General features: G+C 40.3%; 1 protein-coding gene across 4 annotated transcripts in view; it reads left to right on the forward strand.

The window, feature by feature from the left end:
* TBC1D4 (TBC1 domain family member 4) overlaps nucleotides 1–26,176 on the forward strand; it is a 234,269-nt gene that overhangs the window by 160,907 nt on the left and 47,186 nt on the right. For all 4 annotated transcript variants that reach the window (XM_055426465.2, XM_055426466.2, XM_055426468.2 and 1 more), the window contains exons 6-10: nucleotides 4,185–4,276; nucleotides 4,541–4,651; nucleotides 9,348–9,467; nucleotides 20,083–20,157; nucleotides 24,302–24,528. In XM_055426465.2, the coding sequence (XP_055282440.2) occupies nucleotides 4,185–4,276; nucleotides 4,541–4,651; nucleotides 9,348–9,467; nucleotides 20,083–20,157; nucleotides 24,302–24,528 (625 nt within the window). The remainder of the gene's footprint in view (nucleotides 1–4,184; nucleotides 4,277–4,540; nucleotides 4,652–9,347; nucleotides 9,468–20,082; nucleotides 20,158–24,301; nucleotides 24,529–26,176) is intronic.

Below are 26,176 nucleotides of genomic sequence, written 5' to 3' on the forward strand. Positions count from 1 at the left end.
CTTTGGCATTGCCTTTCTTTGGGATTGGAATGAAGACTGACCTTTTCTAGTCCTGTGGCCACTGCTGAGTTTTCCAAATCTGCTGGCATATTGAGTGCAGCACTTTCACAGCATCATCTTTCAAGATTGGAAATAGCTCAACTGGAATTCCATCACCTCCACTAGCTTTGTTCGTAGTGATGCTTTCTAAGGCCCACTTGACTTCACATTCCAAGATGTCTGGCTCTAGGTCAGTGATCACCTTATCGTGATTATCTTGGTTGTGCTTACTTGGAAGTTAAATGATAAGCAACAAATGAGGAGATAGCAGATTGCTGTTCAGAATTTGTGAGGACTGTTATCTATAAGAAAAAGATAAAACCACCAGTAGAAAATTATGCAAATAATATTTTAAAAAGCTCCTTTAAAAATTTTAGCTTTAGAGACCTTTGTAAAGAAAGAGAAATGTTTTTGGCATTGTGCTTTGTACCATTTATTAAATAAAAATTAAAAAAAAAAAAAGAAAGAGAATGCAAACTATACATCCAGAATTAGTAGGGCGCTCCCAAGATCTTGAATGGACTGAAATTTAAGGTCCCCAACCTTCAAGGTATGTATGTATCTGAAAGGAGCAAAGGAAGGGTTCATATTGACTGAGAAAGATTCACACAGATTCTTCTCATAAGGCCTTGGCTAACACCTTCTGATAAGATATTTTACCCTTGTTTTTGACATTAGGCCAATAGAACATAAGATAGGGCAGTGCTCTGACAGTAAAAATGAAAGGAATAATAGTAAGACAGATACTCTCATAAGATTTACTGTGTCTCAGCACTACTGTGTTTTTCATATCTTGGGCCTCTTCATCCATATAGAGATCCCACAAGATAGGTGCTGTTTTTAATCCTCATTTTACTCATGAGGAACAGGCACTGAGATGCATGCTGCTGCTAAGTCACTTCAGTCATGTCCGACTCTGTGTGACCCCATAGACGGCAGCCTACCAGGCTCCCCCGTCCCTGGGATTCTCCAGGCAAGAACACTGGAGTGGGTTGCCATTTCCTTCTCCAGTGCATGAAAGTGAAAAGTGAAAGTGAGGTCGCTCAGTTGTGTCCGACTCTTAGCGACCCCATGGACTGCAGCCCACCAGGCTCTTCCGTCCATGGGATTTTCCAGGCAAGAGTACTGGATGCATAGTGGGATAATAACTGTCACATCCTCACTGCTTAGGAGAGGCAGAATCAGGATTTGAACTTGTTCAATCTGATTCCACAGCAACTTGATGCTTCTTTCTGGAAGAATATCAGAAAGCAAGGATTTTCAGGATCACACTGTCCTGAAGCCGTGGCATCTGTGTGTTTCCCCAAAGGCTGTTTTCATCTGGGCAGGATAACTGTAAATTCTAAACTTGTGTTATGTACAAAGTATAAAGCTGGAAAAAGGATTGTATTCAGATTCAACACAAATTAATAGGAGTAGAAAGTGAGAAAGATAGGAGTATATATTAGTATTTAGGAGTATCTAGATATTAATATTTCATATAGCTTATTCAGAATTATGACTGAAGCTAAAGCTGAAACTCCAATACTTTGGCCACCTCATGCGACGAGTTGACTCACTGGAAAAGAGTCTGATGCTAGGAAGGATTGGGGGTGGGAGGAGACGGGGACGATGGAGAATGAGATGGCTGGATGGCATCACTGACTCAATGGAGGTGAGTTTGAGTGAACTCCGGGAGTTGGTGATGGACAGGGAGGCCTGGCGTGCTGTGATTCATGGGATCGCAAAGAGTCGGACACGAGAATTATAGAGCCCTGTCAATACATTTGGTTGCATTAACATGGAGTTCTTTTTGTGCTAAAAAAGAAAGAAAGGGAGTAGATACGTATGCCAACATAATCTACGCCTATGTTACGGGCATAGACCGGGAAGAGTAGCACAGTCATGTTGGTGGACCAGAGTGAATCCAGGAGGCAGCGTCTGAGGCCACCATCTCTCGAGGACCCATCCTCAACATGTGAAACTAAAGTGATGCTGAGGATTGTGGAGATGGAACAATTATCCTCAATCTTGTTTTCCTACAATAACTTGTGTGAGGGCTAAATAATATATTTACCTCTCAGGACTGGTTAATTCACTAATCAGTAATTCCAAATTGGAAGTCAAATCAGATTCAAGACAGTGAGGGGGCATGCATAGTTTGAAAATAAATAATATACATCTGTTTGCAATTCTTCCACTGAAATAAAAGACTGAGGAAACTTCCTGGGTTATAGATTTAGTTACATACTTCAAGTAAATACCCTGTTTACTTTTCTCCTTTTTATTTTTTTTAATTTATTTATTTTAATTGGAGGCTAATTACTTAACAATATTGTATGGGTTTTGCCATACATTGACATGAATCTGCCCCGGGTGTACATGTGTTCCCCATCTTGAACCCCGCTCCCACCACCCTCCCCATCCCATACCTCTGGGTCATCGCAGTGCACCAGCCCCGAGCATCGTGTATCATGCATCAAACGTGGACTGGTGATTCGTTTCGCATATGATAATATATGTGTTTCAATGCCATTCTCCCAAATCATCCCACCCTCGCCCTCTCCCACAGAGTCCAAAAGACTGTTCTGTACATCTGTGTCTCTTTTCTTTTCTCCTTTTTAATCTTTTATCCTCCTACACATGCTAATAACATACTGGAATAATAAACAACATAAAACAAACAAACAAAAAAACCCCCACTCATGTGAATCAGTTTCTTAATATACTGCCTGAGGAGACTTTGCCAGCAAATAATAAGCTGTGGTAGTGGGTGACATCATACTGTTAAAATGAATTTTAGTGTTTCTGAACGTGATCACAGATTTTCACAGCATTTTGTTGTATATTGCACAAAGAAATGTAGAGCTGAGAAGTTTCTAGAAGCTTTTCTTCTTTCCAGTTCCCATCATATACTACATAGTGGTTTAAAACAGGTCCAGTGGTGGCCCTATACATGTTCTACACACCATGATAGGAATTCTAGTTTTTTTTTTTTTTAAACAATGCATATTTTGAGGTAAATCTCTCCTAGGGATTTTAAAATGCAGTCTACCTGTGCTGCTGCTAAGCTGCTGCTGCTAAGTCATGTCAGTCGTGTCCGACTCTGTGCAACCCCATAGGCGGCAGCCCACCAGGCGCCCCTGTCCCTGGGATTCTCCAGGCAAGGACACTGGAGGTTGCCATTTCCTTCTCCAATGCATGAAAGTGAAAAGTGAAAGTGAAGTTGCTCAGTCATGTCCAACTCTTAGCGACCCCATGGACTGCAGCCCACTAGGCTCCTCCGCCCATGGGATTTTCCAGGAGTGGGTCGCCAGTGCTTTCTCTGAGTCTGCCTATAAGAGTCATTAAATATGAATAGCTGGATAGCCTCTTTCTAATCACAGTACAGTAGCAATATTATAAGTGATCCCTAACTATGTAGATCTGTTTCTTAAAAATGGATGGTCGGTCGAATCATTATTAATAGGAATTTCACTTCCCCTTTTAAAAAAATTATTAAAGCAAAAATGTTTTCAAGGAAAAGATGTTTGCTTGAGGATTTAATCTAAACTATGGGTAGAAGTACAGCAGATATTTAAATAACTTGATATAAGAAGGTAAACAGTTTATTGGGAAAATAGTAACACTAAAAAGTGTCCCTAAGTACTAATGATGTCCTTGAAGTTTTATTACCAAGACCTTCATAAAGGGGAATGCTTCCTACCTAATAAGCTCCAGCTGTGCTTTTTAATTTTAGTAGTTATTTTTTTCCTTTTTAAATGTCTAATTTTAAGCTTAGAGATTTTGGCCAAGGCTAATAGCCACCTAAGTGTTTCCAGGGTGGCTAAGTTTGTTAGTACCTTCAGTGGTGTTTTCTGTTAATAAGTCTGCTGTCAAGATCACTCATAGGGGTCATTGTTTTTGGTGAGGAGATTTTCCATTTAATTATTTCTAGAAGCTTTTCTTCTTTCTAATTCCCTGGGTCAATCCCTGGGTTGGGAAGATCCCCAGGAGAAGGAAATGGCAACCCATTCCAGTATTCTTGCCAGGAAAACCCCATGGACAGAGGAGCCTAGTAGGGTACAGTCCATGGGGTCGGAAAGAATCAGACACAACTAAGTGACTAACAGATGTATCTCTGTGGCTGGAACCTGTTTAACACCGATCTCCATCATGTCCCTTAGGTCTCTACCCACCAAGAGCCAAGCTGGTAATACAGAGGCATCTCTCATCCCTGGCAGATAACGAGCAGGCTGACATCTTTGAACGTGTGCAGGTAACATGATTCATAGTCCTCACAAATAAGATATAAAGAATGAGAATTGGAGCCTGTTTTTTGAGTTCCTTTTTCCATTTCTCTATCTGAAATGAAAGATGGGTATCCCACTATACTCTCTGATAGTTACTAGAACCCCCTTTAGTTCCTAAGAGCTAAGTGCTTAGATTTATTTATGTTTGTCTACCAGACAGATAAAATTAAATGAGAATAAAACAGTAGACACTGTGTTCCCATAATGTGCTGTTGGTCTGTCTTCAACAGAAAATGAAGGCAGTCAATGACCAGGAGGAGAATGAACTTGTGATTTTACATCTGAGGCAGCTGTGTGAAGTCAAGCAGAAGACACATGTTCATATCGGGGAAGGCCCATCGGTGAGATGTTTGCTCCCTGACTGATTTTTGTTTTTTACATATATTCAGTAAAAATTTCATAGAAGTTGTAAAAGGAGTTTCTTTGCTTTGTGTTCTCATCTTTAGGGCTAAGCTCTAATCATCTTTTTCCCCCTAGCATCTCAGAAATTTTATAGTAAATTTTAGCAAGCATTGGCACATGGAGATAAAATTGTGATGCTTTTAAAATGTAAAAAAATTGTGAGTTCTGATAGAAAACCAGTGATATCAAATGCTCATGGTTTAGAATGAACTTACATATTTTAGTAATACTAATCCATTATTTTATTTCAAATCCATAAGAACATCTTATTTTATTAAAAACTTATACAGCCTTGAGCGGTAAAAAGCAAACATGCAAAGAAAAAGTAATGTCATGGAAACGTCTCTCCTGACTGCAAAAGGGATGATATTTCTGTGCACGTGGTTTGGAATGTGTTCTCAGCTGCATGTAGATAAAGCAAGACCACTGGCAATGACATCTAAGGAAATTATGACATATTTACCTCAATAACACTAATTCAGGTTATATTTTTATTTCATTCTAGTCACAACAAATCACATGCCATGCAATAAGTGATTCCTTAATTATTTATTGTACAAGCACTTTTAGAGGACCTTCTATGAGCCAAACTATATGATAATGTAACAAAAAAGACATCAATGGATGATGTAGCCTGCAGAGAAGAGCTCAAATAATCCAAAAGGGAATGCAAAGCTAAATATTAAAAGTGAAAAGTGTTAGTTGCTCAGTTCTGTCTGACTCTTTGTGACCATAAATATTAATAGATACATGTCGTAGAGGCAACAAGATAGCTTTTTAAAAGAATGTGCAATGAGCGCCAAAGTAGCTACGTGTTTGCTTTGGAGCCAGAGCAGAGAGTGAGGGTAGAGGAAAGCATGAAAGAATTGGAGAGGATGAGATTTTGGGGGGAGGGTAGGGCTGGAGTTTTAGGCGAGATAAAGTTTTCTAATCAGAACAGTTGAGGATTTGTGTTTTAAGAAGGAACACCGAGCAGTAAAGTGGTAACTTTGTGACCATGAATGAACATACTCCTTGCAGGCCCTCCAAGGACATACTGGCTTTTTAGGGTTTGCTTGGGGATTGATGGGGAGTAAGGCTGGAGGCTAGGCAGCCGTGAGATGATGAAGAGCCTTAAGTGCTACGCCTGACTTTGTCATTGAAGGATTTCAGGTTAGAGCATGAGAAAATCAGATTTGTACTTTAAAGAGATAATTCTTCTGTCATAGTGATGGTCGGTTTGTGGGGCTGGTTGGTGAGTGAGGGGGTTGACAGTACCAGGACCGAAGTCACATTTTCAAATTGGGAGACTGGTAATAGACTATGTGAGAAGTGATTCATTTATCAAGTGCATACTGTGTAGTAGGCAATAGAGAAGAAGAATAACAGCTCTTTTCTGACCTTTGACTGTTTAGAAGGAAAAACCAACATGTAATCAAATGAAGTGAAAACAGAAATACAGTGTGATTGGCACAGTGATATATAAGTATGTTCTAGACAGAGATAGCACTGGGACATAAATAGATTGAATGATTCTATCTTGAAAAATTTATTTTGTCTTAGAGAGAGGCTAAACTGGAGCCCTGGAGATGTAAGGGGGGCACTAAGTCAAGAGCTCTTTGGGAGGCATGATCCTTAGGACTTGGTGACTGATTGGATAGATATGCTTAGGATGGGAGAGGGCCTTGCTGGGAGAGACTTCAAGGTTTCAGATTTGGAAGAACTGGGTGCAATAGCTAAGAAATACAGAAAGAAGACAAGAGTAGGGCAGAAGATGGAAATAAAGAAGAATTCAATTTTGCAAGTGTGTTTGAGATATAATTAGAAAATGGATTTGGTGCTCATAGAATTTGAGTTGACATTATAAATGCAGAAGACAGTGAGCTTTGGCACAGGTTTGAGGTCAAAGGCGGGTGTTCTGAGGGATACCCACACTTTTGGCAATGAGTAAATTAAAATGGAGCCAGTAATAAAAGACTGAAAGGGAATAATGAGGTAGAAAGATTTATTATGGTATGACCAAGGTAGGAGGGAGAAGGCAATGGCACCCCACTCTAGTACTCTTGCCTGGAAAACCGTGGACGGAGGAGCCTGGTAGGCTGCAGTCCATGGGGTCGCTACGAGTCGGACACAACTGAGTGACTTCACTTTCACTTTTCCTTTCATGCATTGGAGAAGGAAATGGCAACCCACTCCAGTGTTCTCGCCTGGAGAATCCCAGGGATGGGGGAGCCTGGTGGGCTGCCGTCTATGGGGTCACACAGAGTCGGACACGACTGAAGCGACTTAACAGCAGCAGCAACAAGGTAGGAGAAAAGTTCAAGTACGATCAGTGATGTCCAGTGACACAGGAAGGTCACGAAACTTAAAGAGTAAAATCTGTTAATGGGTTTGCTTAAATCAGTCATTGATGGTAATAGTCATGTTGACCAGAAGGTCAAAGGCAGTATGAGAGTAGTGATACAAATTTTCTATATGATGGAGAGAGGTCAAGGTCACAGAGGAGGTTTTATACTTTATGTATGTTTTCCTGCCGTATACTTAAATTCCTCTCTCTCTCTCTCCCTTGCTCTCTTTTCCTTTCTTCCTTCCTTTTCAGTTCAGTTCAGTTCAGTTCAGTCGCTCAGTCATGTCCAGTTCAGTTGCTCAGTCATGTCCGACTCTCTGCGACCCCATGAATCGCAGCACGCCAGGCCTCCCTGTCCATCACCAACTCCTGGAGTTCACTCAAACTCATATCCATCGAGTCGGTGATGCCATCCAGCCATCTCATCCTCTGTCGTCCCCTTCTCCTCCCGCCCCCAATCCTTCCCAGCATCAGAGTCTTTTCCAGTGAGTCAACTCGTCGCATGAGGTGACCAAAATATTGGAGTTTCAGCTTTAGCATCAGTCCTTCCAATGAACACCCAGGATTGATCTCCTTTAGAATGGACTGGTTGGATCTCCTTGCACTCCAAGGGACTCTCACGAGTCTTCTCCAGCACCACAGTTCAAAAGCATCAATTCTTCGGCGATCAGATTTCTTCACAGTCCAACTCTTACATCCATACATGACCGTTTACTCACCTAATATTCACTGAGTGGGCTTCCCAGGTGGTTCAGTGATAACGAACTTGCCTGCAGTGTAGGAGACGTATGTTTGATCCCTGGGTTGGGAAGATCCCCTGGAGAAGGAAATACCAACCCACTCCAGTATTCTTGCCTGGGAAATCCCATGGACAGAGAAGCCTGGTGGGCTGCAATCCATGGGATAACAAAGAGCGAGACATGGCTTAGAGACTAAACAACAGCAAATTCACTGAGTAGCTGCTCTGTCAGGCACTGTGCTCAGTGCCAATACGATTTCCCTATTTCAGTAGTGTCATTCATCCCAAAGCCTTAGAATAATGAGTCATCCTAGTCCTTATACACAGCCAGAACCCAGTCCAGCCCACATTCCTATCCATTGTTTTCTTTCCTTTTGGATGGCAGCCGTGTTTCTTTTATCAGTAACTCCTTAGACAATCCTGTGGCACCAACTCCACTACGGACCTTTATTGTCTCGTGTGTAGACTATGCTGAAGCCTCCCATCTGATCTTCCAGTCTCTGATTTCCCAGTCCTTTGGGTGACTTTTGAGCACTCTTTTCACATAAATCTTCCCCAAATATTATTTTCACAGTGATGTTCCTCTGCTTATAAACTGTAATCAGTGATTCTTCCTAATTACCCAGCATTTAAGATCAAGGTTTTATCTCCAGCTTCATTTTCCCACTTTCCACTCATTTCCTTCTGTTTTAGTCAACTGTCTGTGCTGACATCCTGTCCTTTGAGCATCCCAGCCTTTATGATTTTGCCAGCATCATTCTCAGTGTTGGGAAGGTCTTCACACTTTTTATTTTCCTGCCCACATTAAATCCTGTGTATCTTTTTCTTCCTAACCATTGAGAACCACAGCTCATGGTTCCATGTTTGATACTTATGTGTTGCTTCTTTTCACTGTGACATGTGAGGATATTTCCTCCACAAGCAAAGGATAAGTTTTCTCTTTTGGAAGTTTTCTGGAAGTAAGAACCATGTGATATACATAGTAGCTTTTTATGTCTGTATAGGATGAAATATTTAGAGGATCTCAATTTATATAGTGGACATACTGTAGGTTCTCATACAGTTTAGTACTATCGGGGAGTACTTGATTGAAAAGATAGATGACCCACTCGCTAATGAAAAGGGAATTATAAGAAAGGCATTAGCGGAATCCAGCTTTACTAAAAGATTCTTTGTTCTTTGAAAACTGTTTCTTGTGTTTTCCTTGGTAATTTGGATATAAAGTATGCAATTTGGAAAGGCATGATTATAGTTATTAATCAAAATAACAGCAGTAAAAAGTGACATCTTAAGTTTAGTTTTTGTTAAATGCAGCAGGAATGTATTAGCAGAGAGGAAAGGCATAAATGAAAGATCTTATTTCTGTCTTTTTTATTACTTATAATATTAAAAATTAAACCCGTTTGCTTATAATCTGTGCACTTATGATGTGGAACCTAAATTATTGCTTCTTTAATAGAGCTCCAGAAGAATTCTTGTGCTTTTTAATGGTTTAATCATAAGCCTGTCTTTAAAGCTTCATTTAACCTTGAGTTTTTCCAAACCAAAATTAATGTTTTTCTTTCCATAGGCTATTTCAAATAGTACAATCCCAGAAAATGCGACAAGCAGTGGAAGGTTCAAACTTGACATTCTGAAAAATAAAGCTAAGAGATCCTTAACTAGCTCCCTGGAAAATATCTTCTCAAGGGTAAGATTAAACTGAGACTCTTCAAGATATTATGTGTTTTCTAATTACTCTGCCTCATTCTCGACTGGCTTACAGAAGAGTTCCTTTAAAAAAAAAAAGACGACTAAGATAACTTTAAGTTAGTTAATGCTTATTTAAAATAATCTCTCAAAATAAGTTTTATTCTCAGATCTAGATTTATTCTTGTGCATCTTCTGTCTGAATTTGAGCAGTAGTTATTTAGTAGTTGAGATATATGTATAGAAGAGGGGAAATAGAATATTGATGTCCAATCCTGTATGAACTTTTTATCATTTACCATTTAAAGTTATAATGGGGGTCTTTCTTTTACTGATTCTTAGGAGCTGAGAGGGAATGCTGAAAACTTTAAGCATTTCTAGATTCCATATATATGCATTAAACATTATATTTGTCTTCCTTTTTCTGACTTACTTCACTCTGTATGATAAAATATAGGTTCATCCACCTCATTAGAACTGACTCAAAGGCATTTCACTTTATAGCTGAGTAATACTCCATTGGTGGGCTTCCGTCTGTGGGGTCGCACAGAGTCGGACACGACTGAAGTGACTTAGCAGCAGCAGCAGCAATACTCCATTGTGTATGTCTACCACAACTTCTTTATCCTTCCTTTTTCGATGGACATTTAGGTTGCTTCCATGGAAGGAAACCATCACAATATAATTCCTCCACTTAAAATGAAAAAAATTTAGCTATAGTTTAACAGAAATGTGTGTATTCTTCATTGAATTTATTTATTCTGTTTAAAAATAGCATAGTGATTTCTCTTCCTCTTCATTTTCCTCTTCCTGAACAGTTTACTCCTGAAGCTACTAGGCAAGACATAGCCAGATATATGTCTTGGGTCTGTAAGGCAGAGGAGACAGTGGCTCAGGGCAAGGAGACAGCCTGAATGGGTGCTGTATGTGGTGGTGGGGGTGGGTGACCCAGGGCAGCGTGCAGAAACCAGAGTGTGGTGAGGGGGGTGTCAGCCTATGGGGGCAATCTGGTTTCTACAAGTGGAGCATGAGCAGGTGAAGAGGGTGCCCTGGAGCAGGATGGCTCAGCGCGGGGTATCAGAGGCAGAGTGGAGGGGAGAAAGCATTCCAGGTGCCCAGTACAAGGATGGTGCCTTGTGTGGGGCTGCTGGAGCTGGGTGGGATGAGGAGAGGGTGAGGTACCAATTGTGGAGATTGGTTACATACAGGGAGCTGATCAAATATGTAAATGTTGAAGGATGGTGGAATTCTGGGAGAAGGAAATTACAAAGTTAAAAGCGGGGAGGAAATTAAAATGAATTCTGCTGCTGTTGAATTCAACTCAGAGGTAGCAGTATGGAATCTTGGTTTTTCTATTTTGAGCAGTAGAATAATATATACAGATGTTATACACATACATATAATATGTATGTAATATATGTATTAATATATATGTATGTGTGTAAATGTGTATATATGGTCCACTGATAGGTACTGGGAACAGCTTTTCTATACATGTCAGATAATAAATTAAGCCTGGTTGGGTGACCAGGTTAAAATCTAGTTGGGTGACCAGATTTTTGATCTAGGACTCAAAATTTCAATTCCTGTGCAGAAACGAAGAGGGAACCAGGATCCTGGCAGAAATGGCTAGTTCCAGGACTATATGGAAATTACGAGATAAGTCTGGGGCACCTTGGCATTCTAGATAATAAAGAAGTTATCAAAGAGAGATGGCAGGATGTCACAAAGACATAAACACCTTGAAGGATTCCTGTGGTGACAACTGAGACAATTTGAGCGTCACAATAATTGACAGCAACAGACAGTAGCCTGTTCTATAATAGGAAGGTACTAAGGTGTGTTCATTGGAAGGACTGATGCTAAAGCTGAAACTGCAATACTTTGGCCACCTCATGTGACGAGTTGACTCACTGGAAAAGAGTCTGATGCAGGGAAGGATTGGGGGCAGGAGGAGAAGGGGACGACAGAGAATGAGATGGCTGGATGGCATCACCGACTCGATGGACATGAGTTTAAGTGAACTCTGGGAGTTGGTGATGGACAGGGAGGCCTGGCGTGCTGTGATTCATGGGGTCGCGGAGAGTCGGACACGACTGAGTGACTGAACTGAACTGAACTGAAGGTGCTCCAGTCATCTTGCCTGGAAAATCCCATGGATGGAGGAGCCTGGTGGGCTACAGTCCATGGGTCACTAAGGGTAGGACATGACTGAGCGACTTCACTTTCACTTTTCACTTTCATGCATTGGAGATGGAAATGGCAGCCCACTCCAGTATTCTTGCCTGAAGAATCCCAGGGACGGGGGAGCCTGGTGGGCTGCCGTCTGTGGGGTCGCATAGAGTCGGACACGACTGAAATGACTTAGCAGCAACAGCAAGGTGCTTAGTTGCCCACTTGTGTCTGACTCTCAGTGACCCCGTGGCCTGCAGCCTGCCAGGCTCCTCTGTCCATGGAATTCTCCAGGCAAGAATGCTAGAGTGGGTATCCATTTCCTGTATGAAATGAAACTGAGTCTATTCGGATGTGAAAAAATAAATTGACAATTTGACCATTATTAGGATATTTACTGGATAGAATGAATACTTAGTAATTACAAAGGGCAAAATAGTAACTTTATGATGAAAAAGGCTGACAGGCACCTTCTTAATCAAATGATCAAACTGAACGTCATCAACAATGGATAAAATTGAAATCCTGTGCCACCGATACAAAGAATACAGAAACACTTCTGTGGTATTCCCGCCAGAGGGGCAATACTTGAATCCAATCATAAGGAAGCATCAACAAACCCACTTTGAGATACAGTCTACAAAATTACCTGTTATCTTCCACAGTGTTAAAGGCAGAAAAGTCAATGCAGTAATGCATTGGAACAGTGACTTATGATGTCTGGTGTTCTTATTTTTATTTCTCTGCTAGAACTCAAAATCCTTTATGGGTATTTCTATTAATGATGGAAAGTCTCCTAATTTTAACAAAAGCCCTACAGCAATTATGGTCATCTGACAATGCTATTATTTTATTAGCAGAAAACAGAACCTAGGAAAAAACCTCTAGAAGATTTGTCAGAAGTGGTAACGTAAACTTCCTCATAAAACTTCCTTATCTCCTTGCCTTCAACATTTATACATTTATGAATCAGTTAGGTTCTTTCTTTCTCTCTCAGTCCTTCCTTCTCTCATCTCCCTCTTTCCCATAATGTTTAGTGAGAATTTTAGTAGACTGATTATTTATGGGGTGGTCAGGGGATCTGAATTTAAGATCTTGCCCAAGCACGTTTTATATTTATGACCTTGGACAAATTATTTACCTTTTCTAAACAGTTTTTTCTCCACTGGTAAAATGGGAAAACATTTCCCATCCACTCTGATTAGGGCCCATTGCTGTGAGGATGAAATGTCAGTATGTTAGGAAAATGTCACACTGTGGATATGAGGTGGTACATACAGCAGTGGTAAGCCCTGGAACCTGTCATTGACAAATGACACAAGGGTATTATCCTACTGAGTACCTTGGCATTCCGCACAGTACTTACATGACTGACTTTGAAGCGCCGCTCCATAGCCTTGATCAGCTGTAATGTATTTCCAGCAAGGGCACTGCCAGTCTATTCTGGTCAAGGTGGATACTGTAGCTTTTGTGTCCCAAAGTGCTGCCAAGTGCCATAAATTATGTGACCTAATAAGGTCTTACTTGCAACATATGCAGAAGAATGGACTTCTTGGAAAGGTTGGCAGCTAACCATGTTTCAGAGGTTACATGGAAAATAGGTTTTGCCTACTTCTAAAGCTTGTTAGTTTATTTATTTATTTTCCCTCTGAGTGAAATAGTAGAAAGTTGACCCTCTAGTCATAGTTTGGCTCATAACTGCTGCTATTTTTAAGTGTTGGAATATTTCATGTAATGAACTATAGCTGTTTATGAAATAGGATACATTTTCAAAATGCTTTAAAGCTCAGTTCATAAGCAATTAAAAAGTGAGTCCAAAGGAAGAGGCTTGACACATGAGTTACTAAATTACAATGTAGTAAAACTGAAAAAGCCACCTGTTCAAAGATGAGAAGACGGAGTCTTGTATTCTTGTTTGTTGCTTTTTCTCAAATTGAAGTTTTTCAAAAGAGGAATATTTACTAATGTATTAATTATTACATGCATATTTTCTAAAAGAGAACTCTATTAATATAAAGTGTGAGTCCTTATAAGGAAAAAAAGTCCTTATTTTATGTTTTCTTCAGAGTAATAGCCATCGTTCTTATTTGTTAAAATGTATGGGTTAACAATTTTGGTAGAGTAAACTTTAAAGTAAGTTTATTTTTCTTTGTGTTTAAGAAAAACTTGTGGATAAAACACTCCTACAAGTAATATGTGTGACAATGTTTTTTTAACAATGGAAATGGTTTGATATCCATCTGAATGCTTTCTCTATGGTGAGCAAATAGCCTGTTTGAAATAACCAGGCAGGTTGGCATATAAGTAGCAGCTAAAAAAACAGCAGAAAGCAACAAGGCCCATTTTTCTTGCCCACAAACTCAAACTCCATAATTTATCAGCCACATGTATAGTTTTTCATTGGAAGTATGTCATGTTATAGTATAAATTGAAGAACTGAAAGAGCCTTGATCAAATTCTAGGACATTTACAAAATAACTAATGTAGGCTAATTGATTTTATTTGTAACTTTACTTTCCACAAAGCTCTATCTTTAGGAAATAGTATTGAGCTCAAGAGTTTTTCAACTGTGTAAATGTTGGCTACTTCAGTCTCCTTATCTGTAAAGTTGAGCCAAATTAAGTATCTACTTCATTAGAACTGTTGTGGGGGTTAATGAGGTAATGCGTGATAGAATACTTTACATAATACATGGCACATGGTAAGCATTTGGTAATATTAGATGAAGCTATTAGTTTTATGATTGATATAGTTGGTATTGACAGAGCTACCAGAGGTAGAAAGCTGTAATTGATATATATATATATATATACATTAGAATAAGTATTGCTTCTGTGAAACAAAATGGGCTACCATAAATACAAAAGAGTCAGTTAAGAACAGGATAGAACTTTTATAACTTTCTGCTAGTGAACATAAAAAGGGAAATTCAATAGAAGGCAATGAAATTAAGTTGAAAAAAATCTTCCAGAAAGTAAAGCAAAATGAGAAAGAAATGGAAAATAAGAGAACAATGTAAATAGTTAAAAAGTGTGTCTGGAGGTCCAAAAGCCAAGGGGTAGGAGTTCCAGAAAGAAAATACATGCAGAAATTTTCATAGAAATCATTTAAAAAATTTCTCAGAGCTAATGGACATGTTTCAAAATTTAATAGACTCAGGAAATACACAATAGACTGAACAAAGCCATGCCAAGTCAATTCATTGTGAAATTTCATAATGCCCAAGGGTAAACTTAGATTCTGCTCTATAGAGAAATAGCAGGGTCATACGGGTCAGGAATCACAATGACATTAGACTTCTGTACCAGAAGACACTTGAGCACTGCTAACATAGCCTGAAAGAATGTGTCCAAGCAGAACTCTATATTCAGCCCAACTATTCCGTTCCGTTCAGTGGCTCAGTCGTGTCCGACTTTTTGCAACCCCGTGGACTGTAGCCTACCAGGCTTCTCTGTCCATGGGATTCTCCAGGCAAGAATACTGGAGTGGGTTACCATTTCCTTCTCCAGGAGATCTTCCCGACCCAGGGATCGAACCCGGGTCTCCCACATTGGAGGCAGACGCTTTAACCTCTGAGCCACCAGGGAAGCACTATTAGTGTAGTATAAATAAAGAACAAAGGCATTTACAGACATATGTTGATAAATTAAAAAAAATACTTCCTAGTCTCCCTTTCTCAGAAAGCACCTGGAGTCTATGTTCTGCTAAAATGAAGAAGTAAGCTGAAAAAGAGGAAGACATGGCCCAGGGAAACAGAAATTTCAACATAGGATAGCATCAAAGGAAATTTCTAGGTTGATAGTGAAGGAGAATACTGGAAACATCTATTTGGCAAACCTGACTTTCTACCAGTCCAGACTGGGACAGGAAGACGGAAGTCTCAAAAATGGTTTGCTCAAAGAAAAAAGAAAAAATGTAATTGATGGATTATGTGATGGATGCCCATGATGTGGTTTGTTGGTGCTGTCGCCTCAGTTGTGTCCGATTCTTTGCGACCCTATTGACTGTAGCTCTGCAGGCTCCTCTGTCCATGGGATTCTCCAGGCAAGAATATTAGAGTGGTAGCCATTCCCTCTTCCAGGGGATCTTTCCAACCCAGGGATGGAACCTGTGTCCTTTGCATCTCCTACACTGGCAGCCTGGAGAAGGCGATGGCACCCCACTCCAGTACTCTTGCCTGGAAAATCCCATGGATGGAGGAGCCTGGTAGGCTGCAGTCCATTGGGGTTGCTAAGAGTCAGACATGACTAAGCGACTTCACTTTTGCTTTTCACTTTCCTGCATTGGAGAAGGAAATGGCAACCCACTCCAGTGTTCTTGCCTGGAGAATCCCAGGGACGGGGGAGCCTGGTGGGCTGCCGCCTATGGAGTCACACAGAGTCGGACACGACTGAAGTGACTTAGCAGCACACTGGCAGCCGAGTTATTTATGACTAGCACCACCTGGGAAGCCCTGTTGGTGATAAATAAATGATAAATAAATTAGTGGTGATCAATTAGTGATCACTCAGGTAGTTACGGGGCTTACCTGGTGACTCAGATGGTAAAGAATCTGCCCACAATGCAGGAGACCTGGGCTCAATCCCTGGGTCGGGAAGATCCCCTGGAGAAGGGAATGGCTGTGCACTCCAGTATGCTTGCCTGGAGAATTCCACGGACAGAGGAGCCTGGTGGACTAAAGTCCATGGGATTCCAAAGACTTGGACACGACTGAATGACTAAGACTTTCACTCATTTCAGGTGTTTCCCTGAAAAACAAACTGTACAAGATGGGAGTTGTATTAATAGTGAAATATGTATGTAGCTCAGGTGCAGACAGTATTTGCAAGGTCATAAAAATCTAAGAACCAAATATTAGTTAAACTGAAACTTGTGATCTAAGTCTACTGGGAAAAGAAGGGAAGAGAGAATTGTGTATGGTGATGGGTAATGAAGCACTGATGCTGAAGCTGAAAGTCCAATATTTTTGCCACCTGATGTGAAGACCTGACTCACTGGAAAAGACCCTGATGCTGGGAAGGATTGAAGACAGGAGGAGAAGGGGACAACAGAGGATGAGATGGTTGGAAGGCACCACTGATTCAATGGTGAGGGACGGGGAAACCTGGCGTGCTGCAGTCCATGGGGTTGCAAAGAGTTGGACACAACTTGACGACTGAACAACAAAAGCATTAAAATGAACAGAAGCATTAACATAAATTTAATTTCAAGTGCTTACTTTTGAAGAATGGGATTCAGTATGTGAGAGACGGATCTGGTGATTTCATTTATTGTTATAAGTTGAAGTACAGTTTGACTTTTGTTTTAGCAGTGCTGGGTCTTTGTTGAAGGACATGGGGGCTTCTACAATTGTGGCACGTGGGTTTAGATGCCCCTTGGCATTGTGGGATCTTAGTTCCCCAACTGGGTATCAAACTTGTGTCCCTGGCATTGGAAGGTAAATTCTTAACCACTAGAACACCAGTGAAGTCCCTAGTTTGACTTTTGAAACTTTGTGTAGGTATTACTTTGATTAAAAATTAAAGTGAAGCTTAATGCCTTTTCCCTCCCCACCAAATGAAACCCAAGAATGTTTGGAGACATTCTTTAATGTCGTTCAGTTCAGTCACTCAGTTGTGTCTGACTCTTTGCGACCCCATGAATCACAGCACGTCAGGCCTCCCTGTCCATCACCAGCTCCCAGAGTTCACTCAAACTCATGTCCGTCTAGTTGGTGATGCCATCCAGCCATCTCATCCTCTGTTGTCCCCTTCTCCTCCCACCTTCAATCTTTCCCAGCATCAGGGTCTTTGCCAATGAGTCAGTGCTTTCATCAGGTGGCCAAAGTATTGGAGTTTCAGCTTCAGCATCAGTCCTTCCAATGAACACCCAGGACTGATCTCCTTTAAGATGGACTGGTTGGATCTCCTTGCAGTCCAAGGGACTCTCAAGAGTCTTCTCCAGCACCACAGTTCAAAAGCATCTATTCTTCAGTGCTCAGCATTCTTTATAGTCCAACTCTCACATCCATATGACTACTGGAAAAACCAAAGCTTTGACTAGACTGACCTTTGTTGGCAAAGTAATGTCTCTGCTTTTTAATATGCTGTCTAGGTTGGTCATAACTTTTCTTCCAAGGAGCAAGTGTCTTTTAATTTCCTGGCTGCAGTCACCATCTGCAGTGATTTTGGAGCCCCCCCAAAATAAAATCTCTCACTGTTTCCATTGTTTCCCCATCTATTTTCCATGAAGTGATGGGACCAGATGCCCTGATCTTAGTTTTCTGAATGTTGAGTTTTAAGCCAACTTTTTCACTCTCCTCTTTTCACTTTCATCAAGAGGCTTTTTAGTTCTTCCTTGCTTTCTGCCATAAGGGTGGTGTCATCTGCATATCTGAGGTTATTGATATTTCTCCCGGCAATCTTGATTCCAGCCTGTGCTTCATCCAGTCCAGCATTTCTCATGATGTACTCTGTATGTAAGTTAAATAATAAGGGTGACAGTATTCAGCCTTGTCGCACTCCTTTCCCAATTTGGAACCAGTCTGTTATTCCATGTCCAGTTCTAACTGTTGCTTCTTGACCTGCATACTGTTTTCTCAGGAGGCAGGTCAGGTGGTCTGGTATTCCCATCTCTTTTAAGAATTTTGCACAGTTTGTTGTGTGTGATCCACACAGTCAAAGGCTTTGGCATAGTCAATAAAGAAGAAGTAGATATTTTTCTGGAACTCTCTTACTTTTAAAATTATCCAGTGGATACTGGCAATTTGATCGCTGGTTCCTCTGCCTTTTCTAAATCCAGCTTGAACATCTGGAAGTTCATGGTTCACGTATTGCTGAAGCGTGGCTTGGAGAATTTTGAGCATTACTTTGCTAGCGTGTGAGATGAGTGAAATTGTTCAGTAGTTTGAACATTCTTTGGCATTGCCTTTCTTTGGGATTGAAACGAAAATTGACCTTTTCCAGTCCTGTGGCCACTGCTGCATTTTCCTAATTTGCTGACATATTGAGTGCAACACTTTCACAGCATCATCTTTTAGAATTTGAAATAGTTCAACTGGAATTCCATCACCCCCACTAGCTTTGTTCCTAAGGCCCACTTGACTCATTCCAGGATGTCTGGCTCTAGGTGTGTGATCACACCATCATGATTATCTGGGTCGTGAAGATCTTTTCTATATAGTTCTGTGTATTCTTGTCACCTCTTCTTAATATCTTCTGCTTCTGTTGCTGCTGCTGCTGCTAAGTCGCTTCAGTCGTGTCCGACTCTGTGCAACCCCATAGACGGCAACCCACCAGGCTCCCCAGTAAATCCCAGGGTCCGGGAGCCTGGGGGGTAAATCCCAGGGATGGGGGAGCCTGGTGGGCTGCCATCTATGGGGTCGCACAGAGTCGAACACAACTGAAGTGATTTAACAGCAGCAGCAGCAACAAGCAGAAGATGTTAAGAAAAGGTGACAAGAATACACAGGAGAACTATATAGAAAAGATCTTCACGACCCAGATAATCATGATGGTGTGTTAGGTCCATACAATTGCTGTCCCTTATTGTGCCCATTTTTGCATGAAATGTTCCCCTGGTATCTCTAATTTTCTTGAAGAGATCCCTGGTCTTTTCCATTCTATTGTTTTCCTCTGTTTCTTTGCCTTGATCACCAAGGAAGGCTTTCTTATCTCTCCTTGCTATTCTTTGGAACTCTGCATTCAAATGGGTATATCTTTCCTTTTCTCTTTTGCCTTTCACTTCTCTTTTTTTCTCAGCTATTTGTAAGGCTTCCTTAGACAACCATTTTGCCTTTTTGAGTTTCTTTTTCTTGGGGAAGGTCTTGATCACCGCCTCCTGTACAATGTCAAGAACCTCTGTCCATAGTTCTTCAGGCACTCTATCAAATCTAATCCCTTGAATCTCTGTCACTTCCACTGTATAATCATATGGGATTTGATTCAGATCATACCTGAATGGTCTAGTGGTTTTCCTTCCGTTCCGTTCCGTTCAGTCGCTCAGTCGTGTCCGACTCTTTGCGACCCGTGGACTGTAGCCTACCAGGCTTCTCCGTCCATGGGATTCTCCAGGCAAGAATACTGAAGTGGGTTACCATTTCCTTCTCCAGGGGTGGTTTTCCTTACTTTCTTCAATTTCAGTCTGAATTTGGCAATAAAGAGTTCATGATCTGAGCCACAGTCAGCTCCCAGTTTTGTTTCTGCTGACTGTATGGAACTTCTCCATCTTTGGCTGCAAAGAATATAATCAATCTGATTTCTGTATTTACCATCTGGTGATGTCCATGTGTAGAATCTTCTCTTGTGTTGTTGGAAGAGGATGTTTGCTATGACCAGTGCTGCCAACAAATTTGAGTGAACCCCCAAAGGATGGATTTCATGCTAACACGAACAGACAGCTGCCTTTTATAATTTTAAAGTAAAAATTCAAACCGTGTGAATGATTTAATTTTACTCTTCACACAGGGAGCTAACAGAATGAGAGGTCGGCTTGGAAGTGTGGACAGCTTTGAACGATCCAACAGTGTTGCTTCAGAGAAGGTATTCAAGTAGAGCTCTCCTTTTTTCTGCTGTTTCAGTTTGGCAAAAACAAACACTAATATGGTATTATGCCTGCTTAGTTATTTTGTTATGAGTCCTTTATGACTTCTAAAAAATAACTCATGAGCCTTTATTATTTCAAAGAAGATTCTGTATATTAGCTTGTTTCTGTCAACTAAAAAAAGATCTACAACTTGAGAGTTGTGAGTTAAATTTTATTTGGGGCAAAATGAGGACTGCAGCCTGGGAGGCAGCATCTCAGATAGCTCTGAGAGATGCTCCAAAGCAGCAGTGGGGGAAAGTCAATATAAGGTTTTGGTGAAGGGGGAGTTCAATACCATAAGCACTCATTTTACAAAAGGGTTTTCTTAGTTAGGAGGATCTGATATCACCATGAAGGGATTTAGTGCTTCTCTAGATATGAGGAGATGCAAGGATTGAGATAATAAAATCTGTTCCTAAAAACATGCAACTATCTAAAGACCTGTCCCACCAGATTCCCTGGAGCACAGAGTGCCTCACTCCACCCTGAACTCCCTCAGGGGTTGTTGAAGGTCAACAGCTATAGCAGCATGGGGTTCAATCTCCATTGAGACAGATGGCAAACACCTTTGTTATTCAGTCTTTGGCAATGCTCTTGCTAAGTGCCAATTTATAGTTGACACGGCCTCCTTGTGCTCATAAATCTGACCATATTTTGCAGGGTATTTCATGACCATTTTGTCCTGTGTTGCTGGGAAGGCTCATTCCCAGTTCTGAAGAAGGTTTTTGTTGATAAGACACTCAACGGGCTATTACTGGACTAGGTCTTAATAGTCAAAGATCTCTGGACACCTGTCTTCTAGTTATGGTCCAGGAAAGTATTCCCGCTCGTTGCATCTTTTCATACCTAGAGTTACACTATTATAATCATTGATCATATGTTGAGCTATACATTTGATCAGCTGCTTCAAGTCTGGTCATCATCTTCATTGGCAGCTCAGTCATACACTTGGTAGTACAAGAAATAATAATCTTGTGAAACAAGCAAAATACAAATGGTATAATTAATAACATTAGTAGAATTAAAAATAAATATTTTAGCCATGAGCCTCCCACACCAAACCAGGTTTGTTTTGTTGTTTTTTTTTTAAATATCATCAAGACTAGGGGATGGGTCTCTTAAAGCAGAAATCTGGTTTTTCATGTGGGTCATCAAATGTGTTACATTAAAGGATTTATCAGGTATGAAAATATAGCATTGTTTGAATTGTAGCACAGATATCTCCCTGAGATGTTGTAAGGTGTCAATGGCCTTGCAGTTGTGTAGCACTGCTTTTCTCATCATAGAAATCTCAGAATTCAATAGGTTAATAGCACAATTACTGTCATTTAAAGCTTATGAAAGTTGTTAAGGTTTCAGTTCAGTTCAGTCACTCAGTCATGAATCACAGCACGCCAGGTCTCCCTGTCCATCACCAACACCTGGAGTTCACCCAAACTCATGTGCATCGAGTCGGTGATGCCATCCAGCCATCTCATCCTCTGCTGTCCCCTTCTCCTCCTGCCCCCAATCCCTCCCAGCATCAGGGTCTTTTCCAATGAGTCAACTCTTTGCATGAGGTGGCCAAAGTATTGGAGCTTCAGCTTTAGCATCAGTCCTTCTAATGGACACCCAGGACTGATCTCCTTTAGGATGGACTGGTTGGATCTCCTTGCAGTCCAAGGGACTCTCACGAGTCTTCTCCAACACCACAGTTCAAAAGCATCAATTCTTCGGTGATCAGCTTTCTTCACAGTCCAACTCTCACATCCATACATGAACACTGGGAAAAACCATAGCCTTGACTAGACAGACCTTTGTTTGCAAAGTAATGTCTCTGCTTTTTAATATGCTGTCTAGGTTGGTCATAACTTTCCTTCCAAGGATTAAGTGTCTTTTAATTTCATGGCTGCAATCATCATCTGCAGTGATTTTGGAGCCCAGAAAAATAAAGTCTGATACTGTTTCCACTGTTTCCCCATCTATTTGCCATGAAGTGATGGGACCAGATGCCATGATCTTAGTTTTCTGAATGTTGAGCTTTAAGCCAACTTTTTCACTCTCCTCTTTCACTTTCATCAAGAGGCTTTTTAGTTCCTCTTCACTTTCTGCCATAACGGTGGTGTCATCTGCATATCTGAGGTTATTGATATTTCTCCCGGCAATCTTGATTCCAGCTAAGGCTTGCTGCTACTGCTAAATCACTTCAGTCGTGTCCGACTCTGTGTAACCCCATAGACGGCCTCCCCCGTCCCTGGGATTCTCCAGGCAAGAACACTGGAGTGGGTTGCCATTTCCTTCTCCAATGCATGAAAGGAACAGTGAAAGTGAAGTCGCTCAGTTGTGTCTGACTCTTAGTGACCTCATGGACTGCAGCCTACCAGACTCCTCCGTCCATGGGATTTTCCAGGCAAGAGTACTGGAGTGGGGTGCCATTGCCTTCTCTGCTTAGATATAGTCAATTACATCCTCCAACCCCTTTGAAGGCACATGCATGCACACACACACACACAAAAGCTGCTAAGTGGTCATACTAGTAGAATACAGATCTTTGATCCACTGGGATCATACCAATGATAGATTGGTTGGGATTACCTCTAATTTGCTAACATGTATGACCTTAAATTCATGGGAATCCCAGGTTATACCTTCGTATCCATCCCTGTAGATGTCAAGGCCATAAATTACTACCACAAATCCATTGAGTCCCATACCAATCACTCTAAGGGTAATAACAGGCATAGTTCGTAAAGCACCCAGCATTGTCTCATAATTACCAGATTGATCATTTTTAGTATGATTTAACCATTCCCAACATAGAGGAGCCTTTAAACTTAAATGACCATAGCCTGGTGTTAACCATGAATTTAAGGTCATACATCTGAGATACTGCCTCCTGGGCTGCAGTCCTCATTTTGCCAAATAAAACTTAGTTCACAACTCTCAAGTTGTACATCTTTTTTTAGTTGACATTTCTATCTGTTCAACTGAAGCTTTCTCTTGGTGGGACAGAACACACTTTTGGCTGACTAACTCTGTTCTCTCAGGCTTTTGACTGTTTGGAGATAGTATACTTTGGGCAACAGTATTTGAACAACTATTGATCCAAAGCCATGGAAAAAGGAACCATATAATTATTGTACTTATAGAGTGATCTTTTTATCTTTTGTTCTCTCCTCATATTACTTCCCCCTCCCCTATGTTTAACCCTTTTAACTGCAACATTAGGCTCTCTTTATCTCATAGACAATTCTCACTAGGTTTGGTTTCCTGTTTCCTGTAACATGTAACCTGAGGCAGATGCAACCTGTTTGTTTTTAATGGAAAAATACTAAAATATTTTCACCAAACTTTTTGTCAGTAGAATTGAGGGCAGTTATGAGTCCGTGAGCCCTAACCCATGTTTATCAAGCTACAGCTTTCTACAGTGGAGCCTGTCCTGGAGAGTATAAACAGCATATTTGTCTAAATTGAAAGATTTATGTTGTCGACCCATGCAGTATGAGAGGCATTCCGGCATAGCTCACTTTTCATTTATTTCCTGTTTTTCATGTCTTTAAAAAATTTTTTTACCTCAGGGACCATGTAGTTAGATAGAAACATCCACTGTGAGGGAGGATACTTAACAGGCTTTATTTTATTTTCCTGATGTCTTTGCCATGAGACTTGGACACTTAAGCGTTGTTATATTGTTTGACAGTACAGGAAGCGTGCCACTGAGATGTCACGGAAATCAGTAGATATGTGAATACAGACTCCACCCTCTTTTGGTCAGAATCTCTTTTCATCTTTCTGGTAACAGTGAAAAGAGTACAGTAGCTTTGTAGCATTTTACCTTAAGGGGTGAGAGGGAAGAATACCTTTTCTTATCATCCCTTTCACTTTCTGGCCTATCTTTACGGATGCTGTCTTACAGCTGCTTATCAGAAGAAATGGGCTGTGGTGATAGTGATTAGGCTTCAGAATGGATTGAGTCAAAAAAAAAAAAAAACAAACACCACCAACACAACAGTTTGTCATGACTCAGGAGGCAGAAGAGACACCCTGTCCCTTTTGAGCTGTGTCTGAACAGGTCTGCCATGATCCATGTAGGAGAGAAAGGCCTGACTGCTTGCATTTCAGGACTACTCGCCAGGAGACTCTCCGCCAGGGACCCCGCCAGCTTCCCCTCTGTCCTCAGCTTGGCAGACGTTCCCTGAGGAGGATTCTGACTCCCCGCAGTTTCGAAGACGGGCCCACACATTCAGCCACCCACCTTCAAGCACGAAGAGGAAGCTGAATTTGCAAGATGGGAAGGCACATGGGGTTCGCTCCCCTCTTCTGAGGCAGAGCTCCAGCGAACAGTGCAGGTGAGTCCAAACCTCTCTCCAGAAACTGGAACCAATTTCTCCTGTCCCTGTGTTCTGACCACTGTGGACTCAAGAGTTTTTGTGACTTCCTGCTGTGGCCAGTATTTAGTTTTCAGGAGGACCAGAAAAATAAATTATATTATCAAAACCTTCATCACTAAGGGAAGCAGGCAAGCTTTAAGGCATCCCCAAAGAGCAGGGTTCACACATTTTGGATGCAAGTATCTTTTTTCCTAGAAAAAATGGAGGAAACAAGATATCATGCCATTGTTTTATCTGAAAAAAACCTGCTGACAATACATGTTTCTCAGTGTCTCCTTGATGAAGGCGTTCATGAAGCCTTCATGAAATTTGAAAATAGCATAGCAGAGCTTCCTGTAAGCTTACAATGAAAAACACAAGGGTTAAAAAGAATCACTCATATTACCTTTATACATGGGGTAAAATTTGGCTGTTATTTAATTTCAGAAAAAATTATCACCAAATGTGAAAATTGTTAAAAATTTTATCTAGAATAAAGTGATGTTTATAAAGAAGAATGCATATACCATAATTGACATGATGCATCCATTAGAAATCATCTCACATGATATTTAGGAAATACTTTAACAAAATAATATAGCATTTGATAAGAGATAATAAAGTTTGCAATTGTAGAATGATTATACTTCTTACTGTGTAGTACAAATCAGAATTTATATCCTAGGACTAATTTTGTTTCTCTTCTTTACCTATGAATTTGGTTTAGGAAATAGTTTGATGGGGATTCCAATCAGAGGAAAAAAATAAAATCAGAACTCTAAGTAAAAAAGAAGATTAATTTTTAAATTAGTTGCTATTAAATTTACCAGCATTTCTTTTAAAAATATAATTGAATCCTCATTTTTTTAAAAATAATTTCATATTATAAACAAGATATTTAAGATATGTAAAAATAGTAGAACTAATTATCCTCAGATTTTTCTTTTATGAAAAAGAGCTAAGTATTCATGTATATAGCAAGCATTTTTTGTGATCATTTATATTTACCCAAGGCATTAAGTATCTTTTTCCAGGAAAAGTTATTTTCAATAATTTAAAATATTAAAGGATAAATGATGTCTGTATTTTCTTATGTTTTCCACATTTTGTAATGTATATACTCAAAGAGTTTCTGTCAATATGAGAAGATGCTATTTATTTCATGGTAAAAATTTGCTATGAAAAGAATCTTCTGGAAAAAAATCTTTGTAGATGACTTAAGGATTCAGATAATTGTGCAGATGACACAGGCTGCAAGAAAGAACATGGACATTAGCATTCATTAAGCCAAAGGTATTATGATGATTCCCAACAACCAAACATGTTGTTCTTAAATTTTTAGAAGCGTTTATATCTTTAAAATAATTAAGTCTTTGAACTACTGATAATCAGTTTTTCCTTCTGGAGCTTGTTTCCTGTAATTATTTGTGCTTTCCTACTTTTTCCCCTTGAAGTATCTTTTGCAAGTCAAAATAAACACTTTTTGTCCTAAAATTGTTACACGCATTTTAGAGACAAACACATATGCTGAGAAATGCTCCATAGATGAGGAATTCAGTTTGTGAAATAATGAACCAGTCATCATCATCTAATAGAGAACTGCATGCAGCATATAAATTTTTTCCAT

The sequence above is a fragment of the Moschus berezovskii genome, chromosome 13, assembly GCF_049115385.1.
Source record: "Moschus berezovskii isolate FMDL1 chromosome 13, NW_MosBer_1.0, whole genome shotgun sequence".
Classification (NCBI taxonomy): domain Eukaryota; kingdom Metazoa; phylum Chordata; class Mammalia; order Artiodactyla; family Moschidae; genus Moschus; species Moschus berezovskii.